The sequence below is a fragment of the Gekko japonicus genome, unplaced genomic scaffold (assembly GCF_001447785.1).
Source record: "Gekko japonicus isolate JY-2015 unplaced genomic scaffold, Gekko_japonicus_V1.1 scaffold402, whole genome shotgun sequence".
Lineage (NCBI taxonomy): Eukaryota > Metazoa > Chordata > Lepidosauria > Squamata > Gekkonidae > Gekko > Gekko japonicus.
The window spans coordinates 1,098,177-1,113,598 of NW_015166434.1; the positions used below are offsets into that span (position 1 = coordinate 1,098,177).

Genomic DNA, 15,422 nt, shown 5'->3' on the forward strand with positions numbered 1-15,422 from the left:
TGGGGACCACCACAGCTCTACCATATATACCAACCACAGTCCAACATTATGCTCCTGTCACAGACTTTCAGCCTAACCTACCTCACAGGGTTGTTGTGCAAGTCAAAAGGGGGAGAGGAGAATGATGTAAGCTGCTTTGGTCTCCATTGCAGAGAAAGACTACTTTTCCGCCTGGGAAACCATTGTTGCCAATCTCCAGGTGATGGCTGGAGATCACTCAGAATTACAACTGCTCTCCAGATGGCAGAGATCAGTTCCCCTAGAGAAAATGGTGGACTCTGTGGCAGTCAGGGCTTCAGAGCACGGAAGAGGTTGCAGGTGTGTGTGGGGAGAAATGGAAAGCTGAAGAGAGAGGGGGAAATAAAGGTAGGCTGATGATTGGCTGGAAGGCGATAGGGTTGCCAACTCCAAGTGGGAAATTCCTGGAGATTTTAGGGATGGAACCTGGAAAGGGTGAGGTTGGAGGAGGGGTGGGACCTCAGACAGGTACAATGCCATAGACTCCACCCTCCATACCAGCCATTTCTTCCTGGGTAACAATTCTTGCCAATCTCCAGGTGAGGGCTGGAGACCACTGAAAATTACAACTGCTCTTCAGGTAGCAGAGATCAGTTCCTCTGGAGAAAATGGTGGACTCTGTGTCATTTTACCCTGCTGAGGTCACCACAGCACATTGACGCTGAGTGCCCAAGGCCTTGGCACTCTCCCAGAGCCTCTTTCTAGAGCTCATTGTATTTATTTCCACAACGAGCCTTATTCCTAGTAACATATACAGGAAAAAGATAGGTGCCAGTCCTCTATTATGGTCAGCTCAGCAGCTTTGCAGGGGCACTTGGTTGAGTCTACTGCAGACAGAGTGCTAATGGATTTTTTATCCAATCCAGATTATTAAAATTTGAACCACTCGGGCGGGTTGCAGTGCACACTTGATGTTCCTGAATGAGAGGGCCCACCTACATGTGCACATCAGAGCATACACTGCATTCTGGATCAGACACACATTTTATAATACGTGAACAAAATGAAACTCTTAGGCTGGAATGAGAGGGCCCACCTACATGTGCACATCAGAGCATACACTGTATTCTGGATCAGATACACATTTTGTAATACGTGAACAAAATGAAACTCTTAGGCTGCTTCCACATGGAGATGATTCACATAGTGCTTTCACTCCTGTTCCAAATGCAGAGGTGTTCACAGTGAACAATTCACATGGGGGTATTCCCTGTGGTATCCCTGTTATGTCCACCATTCCCACCCCCACTATCCCTGGAGTGCTATGCCTACTACTGAATTAAAACAAAAAAACCAACCAACCAACCAAAAACCAGGTAAAAAGCCTGTTGGTGGTGATGGGGAAATGGCAGATGTGAGAGGATATAGAGAAAAAACTGTGCCGGATATAGGTGAAGAGGTCAAGAAACCTTAACTTTCCTAACTACACAGTGACTGAACTCACTTTGAGTACTATGTTTCCCAAAATATCATACCAAAGTATATAAGAACACAAGAAGAAAGAGCCTGTTGCATCAGTCCACTGGTCCATCTAGTCCAGCAAACTGTTTCACACAACGGCCAAACATTTGCCTTTGAGGGCCAAGCAAACAGGGTATAGAGACTAAGGCCATCTTCTGCTGCTGCCTTCCACCACTGGTATTCAAAAGTTTGCTGCCTCTCTAGAGGAAGGCTCCCTTCAGTCACCATGCCTAGTAGCCACTGATGAACCCCTCCCCCATGAATCTGTCTAACCCCCTTTTAAAGCTATCTGTGTGCATGGCCATCACTACCTCAATTGGCAGTGAATTCCACTCATTGAGTAAAAAAACTATATCCTTTTGTTTGTCCTGAACCCATTTTCCAACAATTTCATTGGGTGCCTCGGAGTTCTCGTATTATGAAAGAGGGAGGAAAAAATTCCCTCTGTCCACTTTTCCCACCCCATGCGTAATTTTATGAATCTCTATCACGCCTCCTCTCAGATGTCTTTTTTCCACACTGAAAAGTCCCAGACTCTTCAGCCTTTCCTCATAGGGAAGGTGCTTTACCTTCCTAATCATTAGAGATGCCAGCCTCCAGGTGGGACCTGGGGATCCCCCAAAATTACAGCTCATCTCCAGCCTACAGAGATCAGTTCCCCTGGAGAAAATGGATGCTCTGAAGGGTGGCGTCTATGGCATTGTACCCCACTGAGGTCTGTCCTCTCCAGGATCTATCCCCAAATCTCCAGAAGTTTCCCAATCTGGATCTGGGAACCCTACCCTCCATCCTCTGCTGGTGCTTAGGGGGGACCCGGCAACCCTACTAATCATCTTGGTTGCCCTTCTCCCCCACCAACTCTGCAATATCCTTTTTTGAGATACAGCACCCAGAAGTTGGTTAAAGAAGCAGGGGAAAACCTGGAAGGTGGACAATTGAATGAGGATGCTGTGTTAAACCTTAGAAGAAGAAGAAGAAGAAGAAGAAGCAGCAGCAGCAGCAGCAGCAGCAGCAGCAGCTGCTGCTGCTGATTGGCTTAAACTGAGTCAATTGAAATTGAATCTGACGAAGACGGAAGTCCTGTGCCTGAGTCGGAGCGGCCCAAGGGTAGCTGGTTCCTTTCCTTGAATGCAATGACCTGGCAACAGTGATCCATGCAATGGTCACCTCAAGTAGGGATCCCAAGTCCCCCTGGGGGGCGGGGAAACCACCGCCCCAGAGGCCCATTCCCCGGCGCCGCCAGATCAGGCCCTGGGGGAACTCCTCCCTGACGTGCGCGTCACCCGGAAGTGACGGGAGGACGCCAGGCACACTCGAGACTGGATTACTGTAATGCTCTCTACATGGGGCTGCCCTTGTCCCAAATCCAGAAACTGCAGCTGGTGCAGAATGCACCAGCCAGGCTGTTGTTAGGCCTCTCTATTCAAGACCACATCAGGCCTGTGCTAAAAGCAATCCACTGGCTGCCTATAGCATACTGAATTCGGTTCAAGGTGCTGGTTCTTACCTTTAAAGTCAGATTCGACTGGCTTTTGAGCAAGGGAAACCTTTACCTTTACTACCCCAGAGAGCACTACGATCGGGGTCCCAAAACCGTTTGGCCTTTCTGGGCCCCAGAGAAGCCAGACTGGCTGTGATGAGGGCCAGGGCTTTCTTGGTGGTTGCTCTGTACTGGTGGAATGAGCTCCTGGAGGACATCAAGGCCCTGCAAGACCTTTTACAGTTCCGCAGGGCCTGCAAGATGAAGCTCTTCCACCAGGCTTTCGATTAGGGAGCCGAACCCAAGAAACTGAGGCCCTAGCCCCGATATTAACATCATCGCCAACAGCCTAATATAACCCAGACTATGATGTTGGCTGGATGTTGCCTGTGGATGCTGCTAATGCCCGCCATCATGATATAAACTGTACTAGCACTTTATATTATGTTATGTTTATAATTGTATTGTTATGATTTTATTCAAGTTCTGTTTTAGCTGTTTTATATACTTCATGTAAGCCACGCTGAGCCTGCTCTGGCAGGGAGGGTGGGATATAAATTTAAATAAATAAATAATAGAAGAAGAAGAACAACAACCTGCTGCAATGGGGGTGAGGGTAGAATGTGGAGCTAAAGGCCCATGAGGAAGCTGTCTTAATCTCAGTTCTAGTGATGGCAAGGAGAATGTAGCTATTGACCTCAGTGTAACCAGGAGTGCTGCTGTCCTTTGGCCGAAGCAACAGTTAAAGAATGGGGGTCATTTGGGTAGCAAGGAAGCCTGCCTTTGGTTAGCTCACTGTCCATCCCAGTGCAGATTTGAAAGGGTAGGTGTCTTGCACGTCATACCAGTAATTCATGAAGTCTTGCACTGATCACATCTTTGAGGTTTGTTTTGTCTTCAAAGTCTATGGCTTGTTTGTATTGCCACCTTTCTGGCACGAAGGGCCACTTCATTTCCTTTGCTTCTTCGATGAGGGTCTTCAGATCATCAGGGAGCAAAGCTGCAAAGGTCAAAGTGCAGATAAAGTGATTTAGTTGCTAAGGTTACAAGGTGGAACCCAACCTGCCTCCCCCCCATGCATTCTCTTCCCCACCTTGCTTCTAAGTGGCTACAAGCTGTTGTTTCTCCCAGAGTTAGAGCAATAATGGCAGGCTGTCATCAGACAATCTCCTCTGCCCTGCCCTGCAGGTAAACTGGAGCTGTCTGCCATGAAAATAAGGGGTTTAGAGGAACAGGAGACAGAAAGGAAAGGAAGAAATGCATTTCCTAGGAATTTGGGCTGAGTGTGCACGCAACAAGTAGCCCTTAACAGCTTGATTCTCCTTGACACAAAATAAATGCCGAGAATTTTATTTCTTACACCTGTATCCTACCTTTTCTCTTAGGAACCCTTAGCACTATTTTGGCATCACAATACACTTGCAAAGGAGGTCAAGGCCAGAAGGAATAAATCTATCCCATGGCTTTTATTCAAGGTATCTAATTAGAACCTCCCAATCCAGGGACAGTATACCTTTGAATAGCAGATGCTGGAGGCAAACAGCAAGAGTCGACTGCTGGATTAGATCCAATCAGTTTTTCCACTGGTGAAATGGGGGAGGAGGGGAGTCTCCTTTGACTACCAAAAATGCTATGTGGAGGGTTATGGGACCTGCGTGAAGAAAAGCCATGTGGGGCAGAGGCTGTAGTAAGGAGGGAAATTAAGTGGAACAGGTGGCTGGATCCAACCCCTTGTCTTCTTGTCCTGCTTGAAGTTGCCCACTCTGGCTGGCTACTGCTGGAAACAGAATACAAAACTAGAGGGACCTCTGCTCTAACCCAGAAGGATTCTCCTTATGTTCTTATAGTACTAGAACAAGACCATCAAGTGAACTTCACACCTGAGCAGTAAGTGGTAGAGGTCGTAGTACACATCCCTGTAGTACTTATCAGCAAAGTGAGGAGTATTAAGAAGAAGAACAGATGTGTACTCCTGATGTTAAAACACATTCTGCAAAGAGGAAATGAGCAAAGTCATTTATCAAACCAGGACAGTATGAATGACCTTGAGGTGCAGACATATCAGTGATGGACAAACATAAAATTACCTGGATATGCTTTTCAATATTTTTGTGATAAAAATACCCTATGATTTGATGGAGACGATGTCTGGGAAACAAGGCAGCCTTCCAGGCTTCAAGATCAAAAATCCTTTTGGTTTAAACTCCTGCCATAACCATCTCTCCTTTTGGTACACAGTCATAAGCATGTGTGGCTTTGGCGATTCTGATAGGCTTTTTAAAAAGCACCTGCCAGGAAAAGGGCATCTTAGTGCACTCGCTTAACCTCCTACAGAATAATCATAGATTGTGGGATGTTTCACAGATTGTGATGTTATTAATATTATGCCCTCCCTGTCTAAAAGCAGAGGGATTTTTCACTCCTGCACTTTAGTTCAGGGCAGTGGATCCTAGGGAGACCCTGAGCTGCTGATCCTTTACTTCCTGAAGCAGTTTACCTGAAGGGCCATGGTTAATCTAGTGATTATTAGGGCACTGATGTACCTTATCTGGAACTAAACCGATTATTTATCATGCTCTGCAGCGTTTAAGAGGAGAAACTGAAGCAGAAGAAAGGGCTACCTGATTAGAAGCTCAATAGCCCATTCTAAAGAGTGATAATAAAGCTGAAAGGAATTTGTGACGAGGAAACAAAAGTGCCCTTTGTGGGGTGAAATGAAAGGACATCGAAAAAAGACACACACCCGCCTTCACATATAAACTATATTCACAAACGTCAGAGGGCCGTAGACAGCAACAGCTAGAGCCAAAGAGAATGGGACATAAGCAGAACACATCCCAAATGCAGACGATGTGAACAGCTGAGATTTTATTAGGATTTATGCACCCATGGAAAGAGGCAGGTACAATTCGAACCAGCAAGAGAACTGGGCAAGGAACATCATTTGCTTTGCCTGACAGAAAGGAAACTCAGGTTTCTCAAGCTGGCTTTCAGCAATCTAGAGAACAACATTCAGATATCTTGGTTTAATATATAATAACCTTCTTAACAAAGAACTAGTCTACTCAGGCAGTAAAGAAAAGGGTGGAGGCGGGGGAGATGAGTTAAAGCACTGGCAACGTAATATGTTACAAATTCAAGATATTGGCAGCACAAGATTGTGGGTTGGATCCTATAGATCTCTCGCACTAATGGTGATACTTTCTTCTGCAGACACAAGAAGGAAAATGCCCCCATTCATGGCCTGGATCCTCAAGATCCAACCCACTGAACTAAAAAACCTCTTGCAGAAATAATGAAATTGCTTCCTGTTAACTATTATCATTCTTGCGTAATAAGTTCTAGAACTGCAGCCATGGCACTCTTCTTCTCAAGTCAAGAGTCTTGAGGCCCCATAAAGAACAGGGTATATTTATTGTGTGATGACCTTTCATAGACAAGCACCTATTTAATCAGATAAGGTGTTAATTCTTTTATTTTTTTAATGGTGTCTTTTTCACAGCAAGGTTAAAAACTTTTTCCCCCTGTTGTACCCCAGGCATTTACATATCTTTGTTGAAAGTATCAGATGCCAGAGAATGTTCCTTTGACACATGCACTGCAACATTTTAGTTTCAAAAAATATGTTTTGAAGGTGCTAAAAGATTTAAATTCTCTGTCTTGTACACACACAAAAAACATGTTTGGGAGAAGCTGTCAAAAACTTTAGTGATGGGGATGGGCTTCAGCAAAAGGAAAACAAATAACAGCCAGCAGCATTCAGAAGTTGCATTAATTTTTTTTTTATAATTGAAATTTATGTGCATCGCCAAACTTTGGGAGCATTGTTTTTCTCAAACGAAAACCGCTCCTCACAGCTTCATGTTTACTGAAGCTTTAAATGAGAAGTGACAGCAATTCAAGCCTACAAAGTAGGCTTCCTACTCTGCCTTCTAGCTCACATCCCATTCATGTCCTAGTAATCCAGTAATCTTTTGACATTTGTCTGCTAGGAAACAAAACAAAAAATAGGGCATGGTGGGGATGGCGGAAGCTCTGCGCAATTGGCTCTCGGGCACCTGGTACCCTTCCACTGGGCCCTCACCTCCGTCCTGCTGTTGCCTGCTCCTCGCGACTCCCTCGGATTGGTCCTCCACCTCTGGGGAGAGCCGATCCAGCACTTGCTTGCATTCCTGCAGCAGGATGGACACCATTTTTTGATTATTCATGACGCTTGCTCCCACTCTGCTGAGAATTGGGAAGGAGGGGGGGGTCTTCCCTGGGTTTGCAGCGATCAATTACCCTAGGAGAAGACACAGATTCAAAATGAAAAGGATCTTTTCCAGGCTGAGCTACCTGGAGAACAAAAGAAAGGGGGAAGATGATTAACAAAAGCATCATCAATTATCTGTGAGGCTCAAGCAGGGAGGGATAATAGGGGAAGTACATGACAGCCTCGGAGGACTTTATTAGAGAAGGGTGTGAAATTACTCCAGGGTCCATGTGATGTGACAATCTGTGCAAGACAAACATCTCCCAGAGACCAGAGCATGAAGAGAGAAAGGGGTTGCTTCTCAATACAGCTGTAAAGTCCCAAACAGTGAAGTGGCCAGCCGGGAGGTGCATAAAAGTCCTTTACACACACACACACACACACACACACACACACACACACACACACACACGCTGAAAGCCAGAACTCTAATGGTAAGAAGACCTTTTAACCTCAAACTGCATTACATATTCTTTCAGGAGACAGGAGGAAGCACTTGGGGAAGAAACGCTATGATAATTGTACACACAACCTAGAGATGGAACAAGGTGATTCCCTGGTAACTTCCCAACCAACCAACAGATTCTGCTCAGTTTCCCTACCAGGCTATTGTGACCAGTATAAAGGGGCCCCTGGCTCAGTGGCAGAGCACATTCTTTGCATGCAGAAGGTGCAATTCCTTTGCATTGCCAGTTCAAAGATTTCAAATGTTTCCAACATCAGGGTGTTCTTCAAAAAGTTATGACTTCCTCCCTTTCATTCTCAAAGCACAACTTCTGTATTAAGGTACTACTGACTTAGCAGCCAGGTCATCTATCTATAGGCTAAACGAGCATGCACAGTTTCTGAGGGAAAGCCAGGTACATCTGGATAGCTGGTAGATTTAAAGCACATTGAAGCATGAGAGTGGCAAAAATCTGAGACTCATAAAATTTATTCACCTCCCCATAACTATTTCTGTTTTTACCAAAGAACTAAATTCCATGGAATCCATGAATGGAATGAGCTTCTTTGTGTTTGGCTTCTCTTACACATTTGTTGTTGTTCAGTCGCACAGTCGAGTCCGACTCTTTGCGACCCCATGGACCAGATCATGCCAGGCCTTTCGGTCTTCCACCGTCCTCTGAAGTTCGCTCAATTTCATGTTCGTTGCATCTATGACACTGTCTAACCATCTCATCCTTTGCCGTCCCCGTCTTCTTTGACCTTCAATCTTTCCCAGCATCAGGGTCTTCTCCAGTGAGTGCTCCCTTCTCATTTGGTGGCCAAAGTATTTGAGCTTCTGTTTCATTATCTGGCCTTCCAGGGAACAGTCAGGGTTGATTTCTTTTAGGATTGACTGATTTGATCTTCTTGCAGTCCAAGGGACTCTCAAGAGTCTTCTCCAGCACCATAGTTCAAAAGGATCTATTCTTCGTCGCTCGGCCTTCCTTATAGTCCACATTATTTGCACATTATTCATCAGCAAACTGGATTTCCCCCTCAACTATACATTCAACAGCCAATACCAGCTCTACAGCAAGTGTATGCAAGACACATACGTTTGCAGTCACATTTTCATACTTTGTGTGACTGAGTGTACACCAGAAAACTGCCATTACTGAAGCAGTACTTAGAGTTCTCAACATCCCCAGGTTTGAAGGCCATTTCAGACAGCAGCCTAGTCCTTCTCTGCATTTCTATCAATGGGGGCCAAAACAAGTGTGACAGAGATCATGGGCTGCCATGATATGGATTGCATCTGCATGGGAAGTATGAGAATGTATCCTAGTGTACAGCATTGCCTCTCAGAGGGGATGCCCCAGATGAGGGACAGATCCTGCCTTGGTATCCTTTAACCCCCTCCCCCCTTAGGTTTCAGGGATGGCAAACCCATCTGCTACCAAGGAGTGTTACTTACAGGTGGGGGAACACCTTCTGTGCCAGAAGGCTCCCCACTTCTTCAGGCTCCCTCTTCCTATCTTGAGTTTTCTATCTATAGCTTGCGCCTGATAGCATATCCAAACAGCCAGGCATGATAAACTCAGCCATTTTCCCCAACTGACTCCAGGACTCTATGGTAATGGACTCTTTATTGGCTGCATCGGGGGATTTAACCCCCTTCCATTGTTTTGTTAATCAAAACCAAGCTTTCTGCATCATTGTTTATAGGTTTGAAAGGGGCATTTTTATTCGAAAACATCTTAAAACAGCAGAGAACCTGGTTTTGATCATCGAAACAAACTGGGGACTGGTTACATGATGACTCTCTAATGCATTCTAAAGTATTGAGGTCCATCAGTCTTTGGGTTGTATCATAGTACGATGATTTGTGATCTGGGTGCCGGATAATGCAAGCAGAAACCCCCTTTGTCAGAGTTTCAGTGTCCACCAGTCGACCATACTTCAAAGGTTCACACGAATCAGGATGGGCATATGTATTCTGAACAGATTATTTTTTTTTGTCACCAAGTTGCAGCCAACTTATGGTGACTCCATGGGTTGCCAAGGCACGAGACAATCAGAGCTAGTTTGCTACTGCTTGCCTCTGCATTATGACTCTGGTATTCCTTGGTGGTTTCCCACCCAAATACTGACCAGGGCTGACCCTGCTTAGCTTCCGAGATCTGATGAGATCAGGCTAGCCGGGGTCATCCAGGTCAGGGTTCCTAACAGATTACCCTGGGTTTAAGATCACAATATGGGCTGCCAAATGGCTTCTGTTCTCATTGCAAGGTGCTGCTGTTCACCTTTAAAGCATTTCAAAACTTGGTCTTCTCATACCTGCAGGACCACCTCCACTCATTTGTGCCTCAAGGTCCTTCACCCAGGCCAGTGAAAACTGCTTCTGCTCAGGCTTGTGCTCCCTTGAGAGTTGTGTACATGCTATAATGGAAGAGACTTTTCAAAAATGTGAGGAAGCCCCTCATCTTGCAGATTTTGGAGGCTCTGTAAAACAGAGTATTTCTGACAAGCTTGTGGTCGCTGATGAATGGAGACTAGGCATGAGCATGAACCACAGTTTTGTGGTTTGGTCCATGTTTTGTGGCAAAACCACAAACCAAACCATGAACCGATACACCAGTTTGTGAACTGAACGGGTTTGTATCAATTTGTGGGTCATTTAAAGTTTAAATGCTCCCTGCCACTTAGCTGTTTGGTTTAAATGGCTGAGAGCTATTTAAACCACTGCTTTCTGCTCCCCATGACTTTTTGCACCGCTCAGTTGTTTTTCGTGAAGTGCAGAAAGCAGGGGATTTCATGAAACACCACAAACCGCCACAAACTGCATCAAAATTAATGAAAGTTCGTGGTGGTTCTTCGGTTTGCTAACATTGCTGGCATTGCATCTACTTGGCTGTCACATAGGCAACTGTGTTTATTTAATTTATATATTTTTTTCCTCCACTTTATCCTCACAAGAGCCCTGTGAGGAGGTTAAGGCTGAAAGTCTGTGACTGGCCCATGGTAACCCAGCAAGCTTCCACGGAAGAGTGAGGATTCAAATCTAGATTTCCCAAATCCTAGTCCACTATATCATTCAGACTCTTACTTTTCAAGTCAGATGTTCGCTATTCTGAGCTAGATGAAGGATCAGCAAGAGAATTAGAAACTTTAATGAAGCTGATTCAGGCTGAATCTTGCTACGAGTTTCTGCATTTGATTCCAAAGAATTAATATTTCCAGTTTTGCTTTTCTTTTATTTTCTTGAAAAGCAACAAGTATACACATGTGCTTCCATAACTTTCATAAATCTGAGGAACTGGATGCATAATCAGAGCAATGCTCACAATATAAAATTCTGAACAACCAATTAAACCCCCTAAGCCCTTTCCCTCAAAAAAAAGGGGTATTATTCTAATTCTGATCTTCAGGCTAAGCTACAATTCCAGGGAGACCAATGAAGAGGAAGCAAAGACCGGATGAGTTCCATGTGGAGGCGCCATTTATTGATTAATCCCAACAGGGACCAAATAAAGCTCATCCCAGGAGTGTTCCATGGGGACTTAGCACAGTCAATTGAAACAAAAATTGTTATTTATGGCCAGAGCTGCTTTGACTTTCAAATAAACATTTTAATTATTTTAAGTGCTATGTCGAAACTTCTCCCTTCTCCGGGTGGAAATTTATGGTGGCCCTTGAATGGATACAGTGGTCATTATACAAATCTTTTTTTCATGTTAGGAGCCATTTGGAAAGCTGAGTGGGGAATGAGGGAGGCTTGAATTACCTTGAGGGCTGTCTGGAAGCTTGAACCTCATTAAGAATTTCCCCTATTTCCCATTGGAGCTCCCCATAGTGTACATGAGAAAAACAAATGCCAGAAAAAAGTCCTTCCATCATAAGCACCCAAAAGCAAATAATTCAAACACTAAGGTGTATAGGCTTTACCACACAGTTGTTTTAGGATCCACCAGTTTTTTGGCCTGGGCTCTAGTAATGATACAGAATCTTGAGTCCTGCATTATGCATATATACCTGCACTCAATCAACTTATGTAAGTTCATAAAATATCTTTTCACAGTTCTGCTATTCCACATGCAATATATGTAAACACATGTCTTATGTATCCTATGCTATATTAAGATTACTATAAGAAATGAAAAAGAAGAAGAGGAGATTGGATTTATACCCCGCCCTTCACTTGGAGTCTCAGAGCAGCTTACAAACTCCTCTCCCTTCCCCTCCCCACAACAGACACCCTGTGAGGTGGGTGGGGCTGAGAGAACTCTGACACAAACTGCTCTTTTTCAAGGACAGCTGTGCCAGAGTTTGTGACCGACCCAAGGTCACATCAGCAGGTGCAAGTGGGGGAGTGGGGAATCAAACCTGGTTCTCCCAGATTAGAGTCCGTGCACTTAACCACTACACCAAAATGCCAAGGACACATTGGAACAGTTATTCCAAGAACAAATTAGAGCTATTATTTCTAAGAATATCATTCAGTCCCGATCTAGGGGGTATGTTCCATTGGACTCAGTGAAATCCACTTCCTAGAAAGATCCATAGAAAGATGGATCATTAAGTACAAGCATCATGACGCAGGAATGATACTCTGTGAAGGCCTGGGTGGCTCTGGGACACCCAGATTCAAACCTTTACCCTGCCACAGAGGTTTTGCTGGGGGACGTTAGGATAGTCACTCTCTATCAGCCTAATTTCCCACAAAGAGTTGTTGCATAGGGTTAACAACTGGTTTGGGAAATTCCTAGAGTTTTGGGAGTTGAGCCTGGAGAGGGTGAGATTTGGGGAAGGCTTTCATCAGGATAGAATGCCATAGAGTCCAAATCAGCCATTTTCTCCAGGGGAACGGATCTCTGTGCTCTAGAGATCAGCTGTAATTCTAGGAGATCTCCCGGTCTCACCTGGAGATTGGCAACCCTATGTGAAACTAAGATAGACGAGGGGAGAATAATGTTGTAAGCTGTTCTGGATCCCCACTGGGGAGAAAAGCAGGATGTAAATGTCTCAATAAATAGTTATGCTACTGTAGGTTTAACACATAATTTAGGATAAAGCTCTACTATAGCTGTGCTGGGTGGTAGGGAATCCAGCTCAAACCTCAGCTCAGAACTGCTCATCAGATCCACATTGCTCCAGGAGGACTCATACCGTTATCCTCTCCATGTGAATGTGCAGTAACCTCCACACAGCCAATTGTAGTTAGCTGACTGTATTTTGTTACAAATGGTAGGAGGCATGACAGCCTCCTTTCCCAGGTCAGGAACATGTGACATAGGGTTGCTGCCCCCCAAAGCTGCGCCACATTGCTGACGTTGGGGGCGTGGCTGAGCTCGTCGGGGGGGAAACCATATGGTTTTCCCCCCGACGAGCTCGGCCACGCCCCCAACGTCAGCAATGTCGCACGTCACTTCCAGTGATGTGGCGGCGCGCGCGCATACAGAGCCTGCTCCCGGACTCGTCGGAGCCTCCCCCACCGGTAAGTTTGCCAGACTTGGCAACCCTACATTTTGCTTTGACCACCATGCCTATTCAATAGCCATCTGCTCCCAGAAAGTACTACCTCAATACATTCCCATCAATACAGACATTTTGAAGAAAAGTGTGTCATACATATCATTCAAGAACTGTGCGGGGTGTGGGGGGGAAGCATACCTGTGGAAAGCTCTGGGTATGTTCAGATGCTAGCAGCACAACAACCCTACAGAACATGCACTGGTATCTGAACATGTGCTCTTCATATTGCCAGATCAGCACATATGTACTGTCTATAGTGCCTACCCACCCAGGGAACCCATGCACTTCCCAGAAGTCCTGTTGAACAGCTGCTAGCTCAACTTCTCACTTTTGACCGATTTCTCACAAGAGCTGCGCCGTGGTCACGCCTCCCTTTGCCCCGCTGCTATTGGTCAATTTCCCACTCGAAGCCACGCAGCCACGTTTTGACCTTCCCCGTGGTTTTGTGATCCTCAAAAAACAGGACCATGAAACAACGGGGAAAATCGGCCGAAGCCATGGGTCAAAACACGGCTGTGTGGCTTCGAGTGGGAAATTGACCAGTAGAAGCGGGGCAAAGTAAGGCGTGACCGCGGTGCAGCTCTTGTGTGAAATTGGTCTTTCTCTCATCTAACTCTTTTGTCATGGTCCAAGACACTGGACACAGATTATGAGAGTAGTGATTCCAAAACAGTGCTCTCACATTGGAATTCCCTCCCTGCCAGACTGCAGAGAAATAAGAAGCATCCCTATGGCAAAGGCAAACTTTATCCTTTTTCTTATATTTGCATATTTAGAGAGGACACGGGCAGCACTGAGGACATACTGACCGCGGTGCCAGCATAGTGATGCAAGCCATGATGCTATAGTAGTGTTGCAGAGACATTATGGGTTGGATTCAGCCAGCTTTTCTGCTCAAATTCACCCAATCTCCCCTTTTTTTAATTACAGCCCCAATCCATGTGGCTTTTGCCCATGCAGGTCCCATAATCCCCAGCATAGCCTTTTGAGTGGTCAAGGGGAACCCCCTCCATCTTTAAACCAGTGAAAAAAGCTGGCTGGATCCTATCTTGCATGGGCACTGCAGGCGGGTACAACAGTGCAATACTTAGAGAGCGGATTAATTGATCATATGGCTGTGTAAAACTGGATTTATTTGCAGTATTATAAAAGCAAAGTTGAGGGATGAAATCATGGTAGGAGGGAGCACTTGCTAAAGTGATGCCAAATGTCACAAGTAGTCCAAGTCTAGAATAATTAGAATTTTGAAAGTATCTGACTTGGATAGCCCAGGCTAGCCTGATCTTGTTGGATCTTGAAAGCTAAGCAGGGTCAGCCCTGGCTAGTATTTGGATGGGGGAGACCTCCAGGGTATACCAGAGTCATCAGGCAATGGCAAAACACATCTGTACTGGAAAATGCATCATGAAATACATATTTTCAGCCTCAACAGGTTTACTCAGAAGTAAATCTTACTGTGTTCATTGGGGCGTGCTACTGAGTAAGTCCTCAGAATTGCAACCTTAGAGAAGGATTTTAAGATGATCTACTGAGTTTACAGTCAAATGCAAACCACTTTTTCCTCTATAGCACTTTGAATTACGTGCTTGTGAAAATGGATTTGGAGCCATGTCATTAGGCAACATGGCATTTTGCATGTACAGATTCTATAAATGTCTGTTTTGCTTCCTTTACAATTCTGTAGCAAGACTCCAATGGCCCCACACAAAGCAACAAGGTTGATCACCAAATGCATGGCTTTTTAAAAGGTCAGATTAGAGCCGAGATAATGGAAGTATCTTTTCCTTTCTCAAAATGAGAGGAGATGAATTTGCTATATAAATGTGTGTATTTCTAATTTCTTGGGGAAAGTTATTATAAAATATATTCCAGAAATAAAACAAGTTACTCGTTTTTGTAAAACGTGTGTGTGTGTGTTTAAGTGTGAGGGGCATAGTTAGGACTACTACTATTGATAAGGTTATGGGTGCCAAGTGCTTGGAAAAAACATCCTGTCTCTTTAGTATAGGCTTGAAGGGAAGTTATTTAGCAGATGATGTTATTTACCTCCATGCCATGAAAATCTCCACATAGCAAGCCTCTGTTAAAGGGACAGGACATTTTTCTCCAGGCCTGTCGACAGCCCCAACTATCTGAACTCTCTGTCTTTTTATACCTGCTGAGCACGTGGGATTGTGTGGGGAGAATTGTCTCGTACAAATCACTGGAAAAATATATTGGAATTAATGCTATCCCAAGTTAAAGCCAAAATCT

General features: G+C 44.9%; 1 protein-coding gene across 1 annotated transcript in view; it reads right to left on the reverse strand.

The window, feature by feature from the left end:
• The window catches only part of ALPK1 (alpha kinase 1), a 47,443-nt gene extending 40,207 nt beyond the window's left edge, over positions 1-7,236 (reverse strand). The window contains exons 1-2 of the mRNA XM_015411879.1: positions 7,044-7,236; positions 3,805-3,959 (exon numbers count right to left, since the gene is read on the reverse strand). Of these exons, the coding sequence (XP_015267365.1) occupies positions 3,805-3,959; positions 7,044-7,167 (279 nt within the window). The 5' untranslated portion in view covers positions 7,168-7,236. The remainder of the gene's footprint in view (positions 1-3,804; positions 3,960-7,043) is intronic.
• Between the last annotated feature and the right edge of the window lie 8,186 nt (positions 7,237-15,422).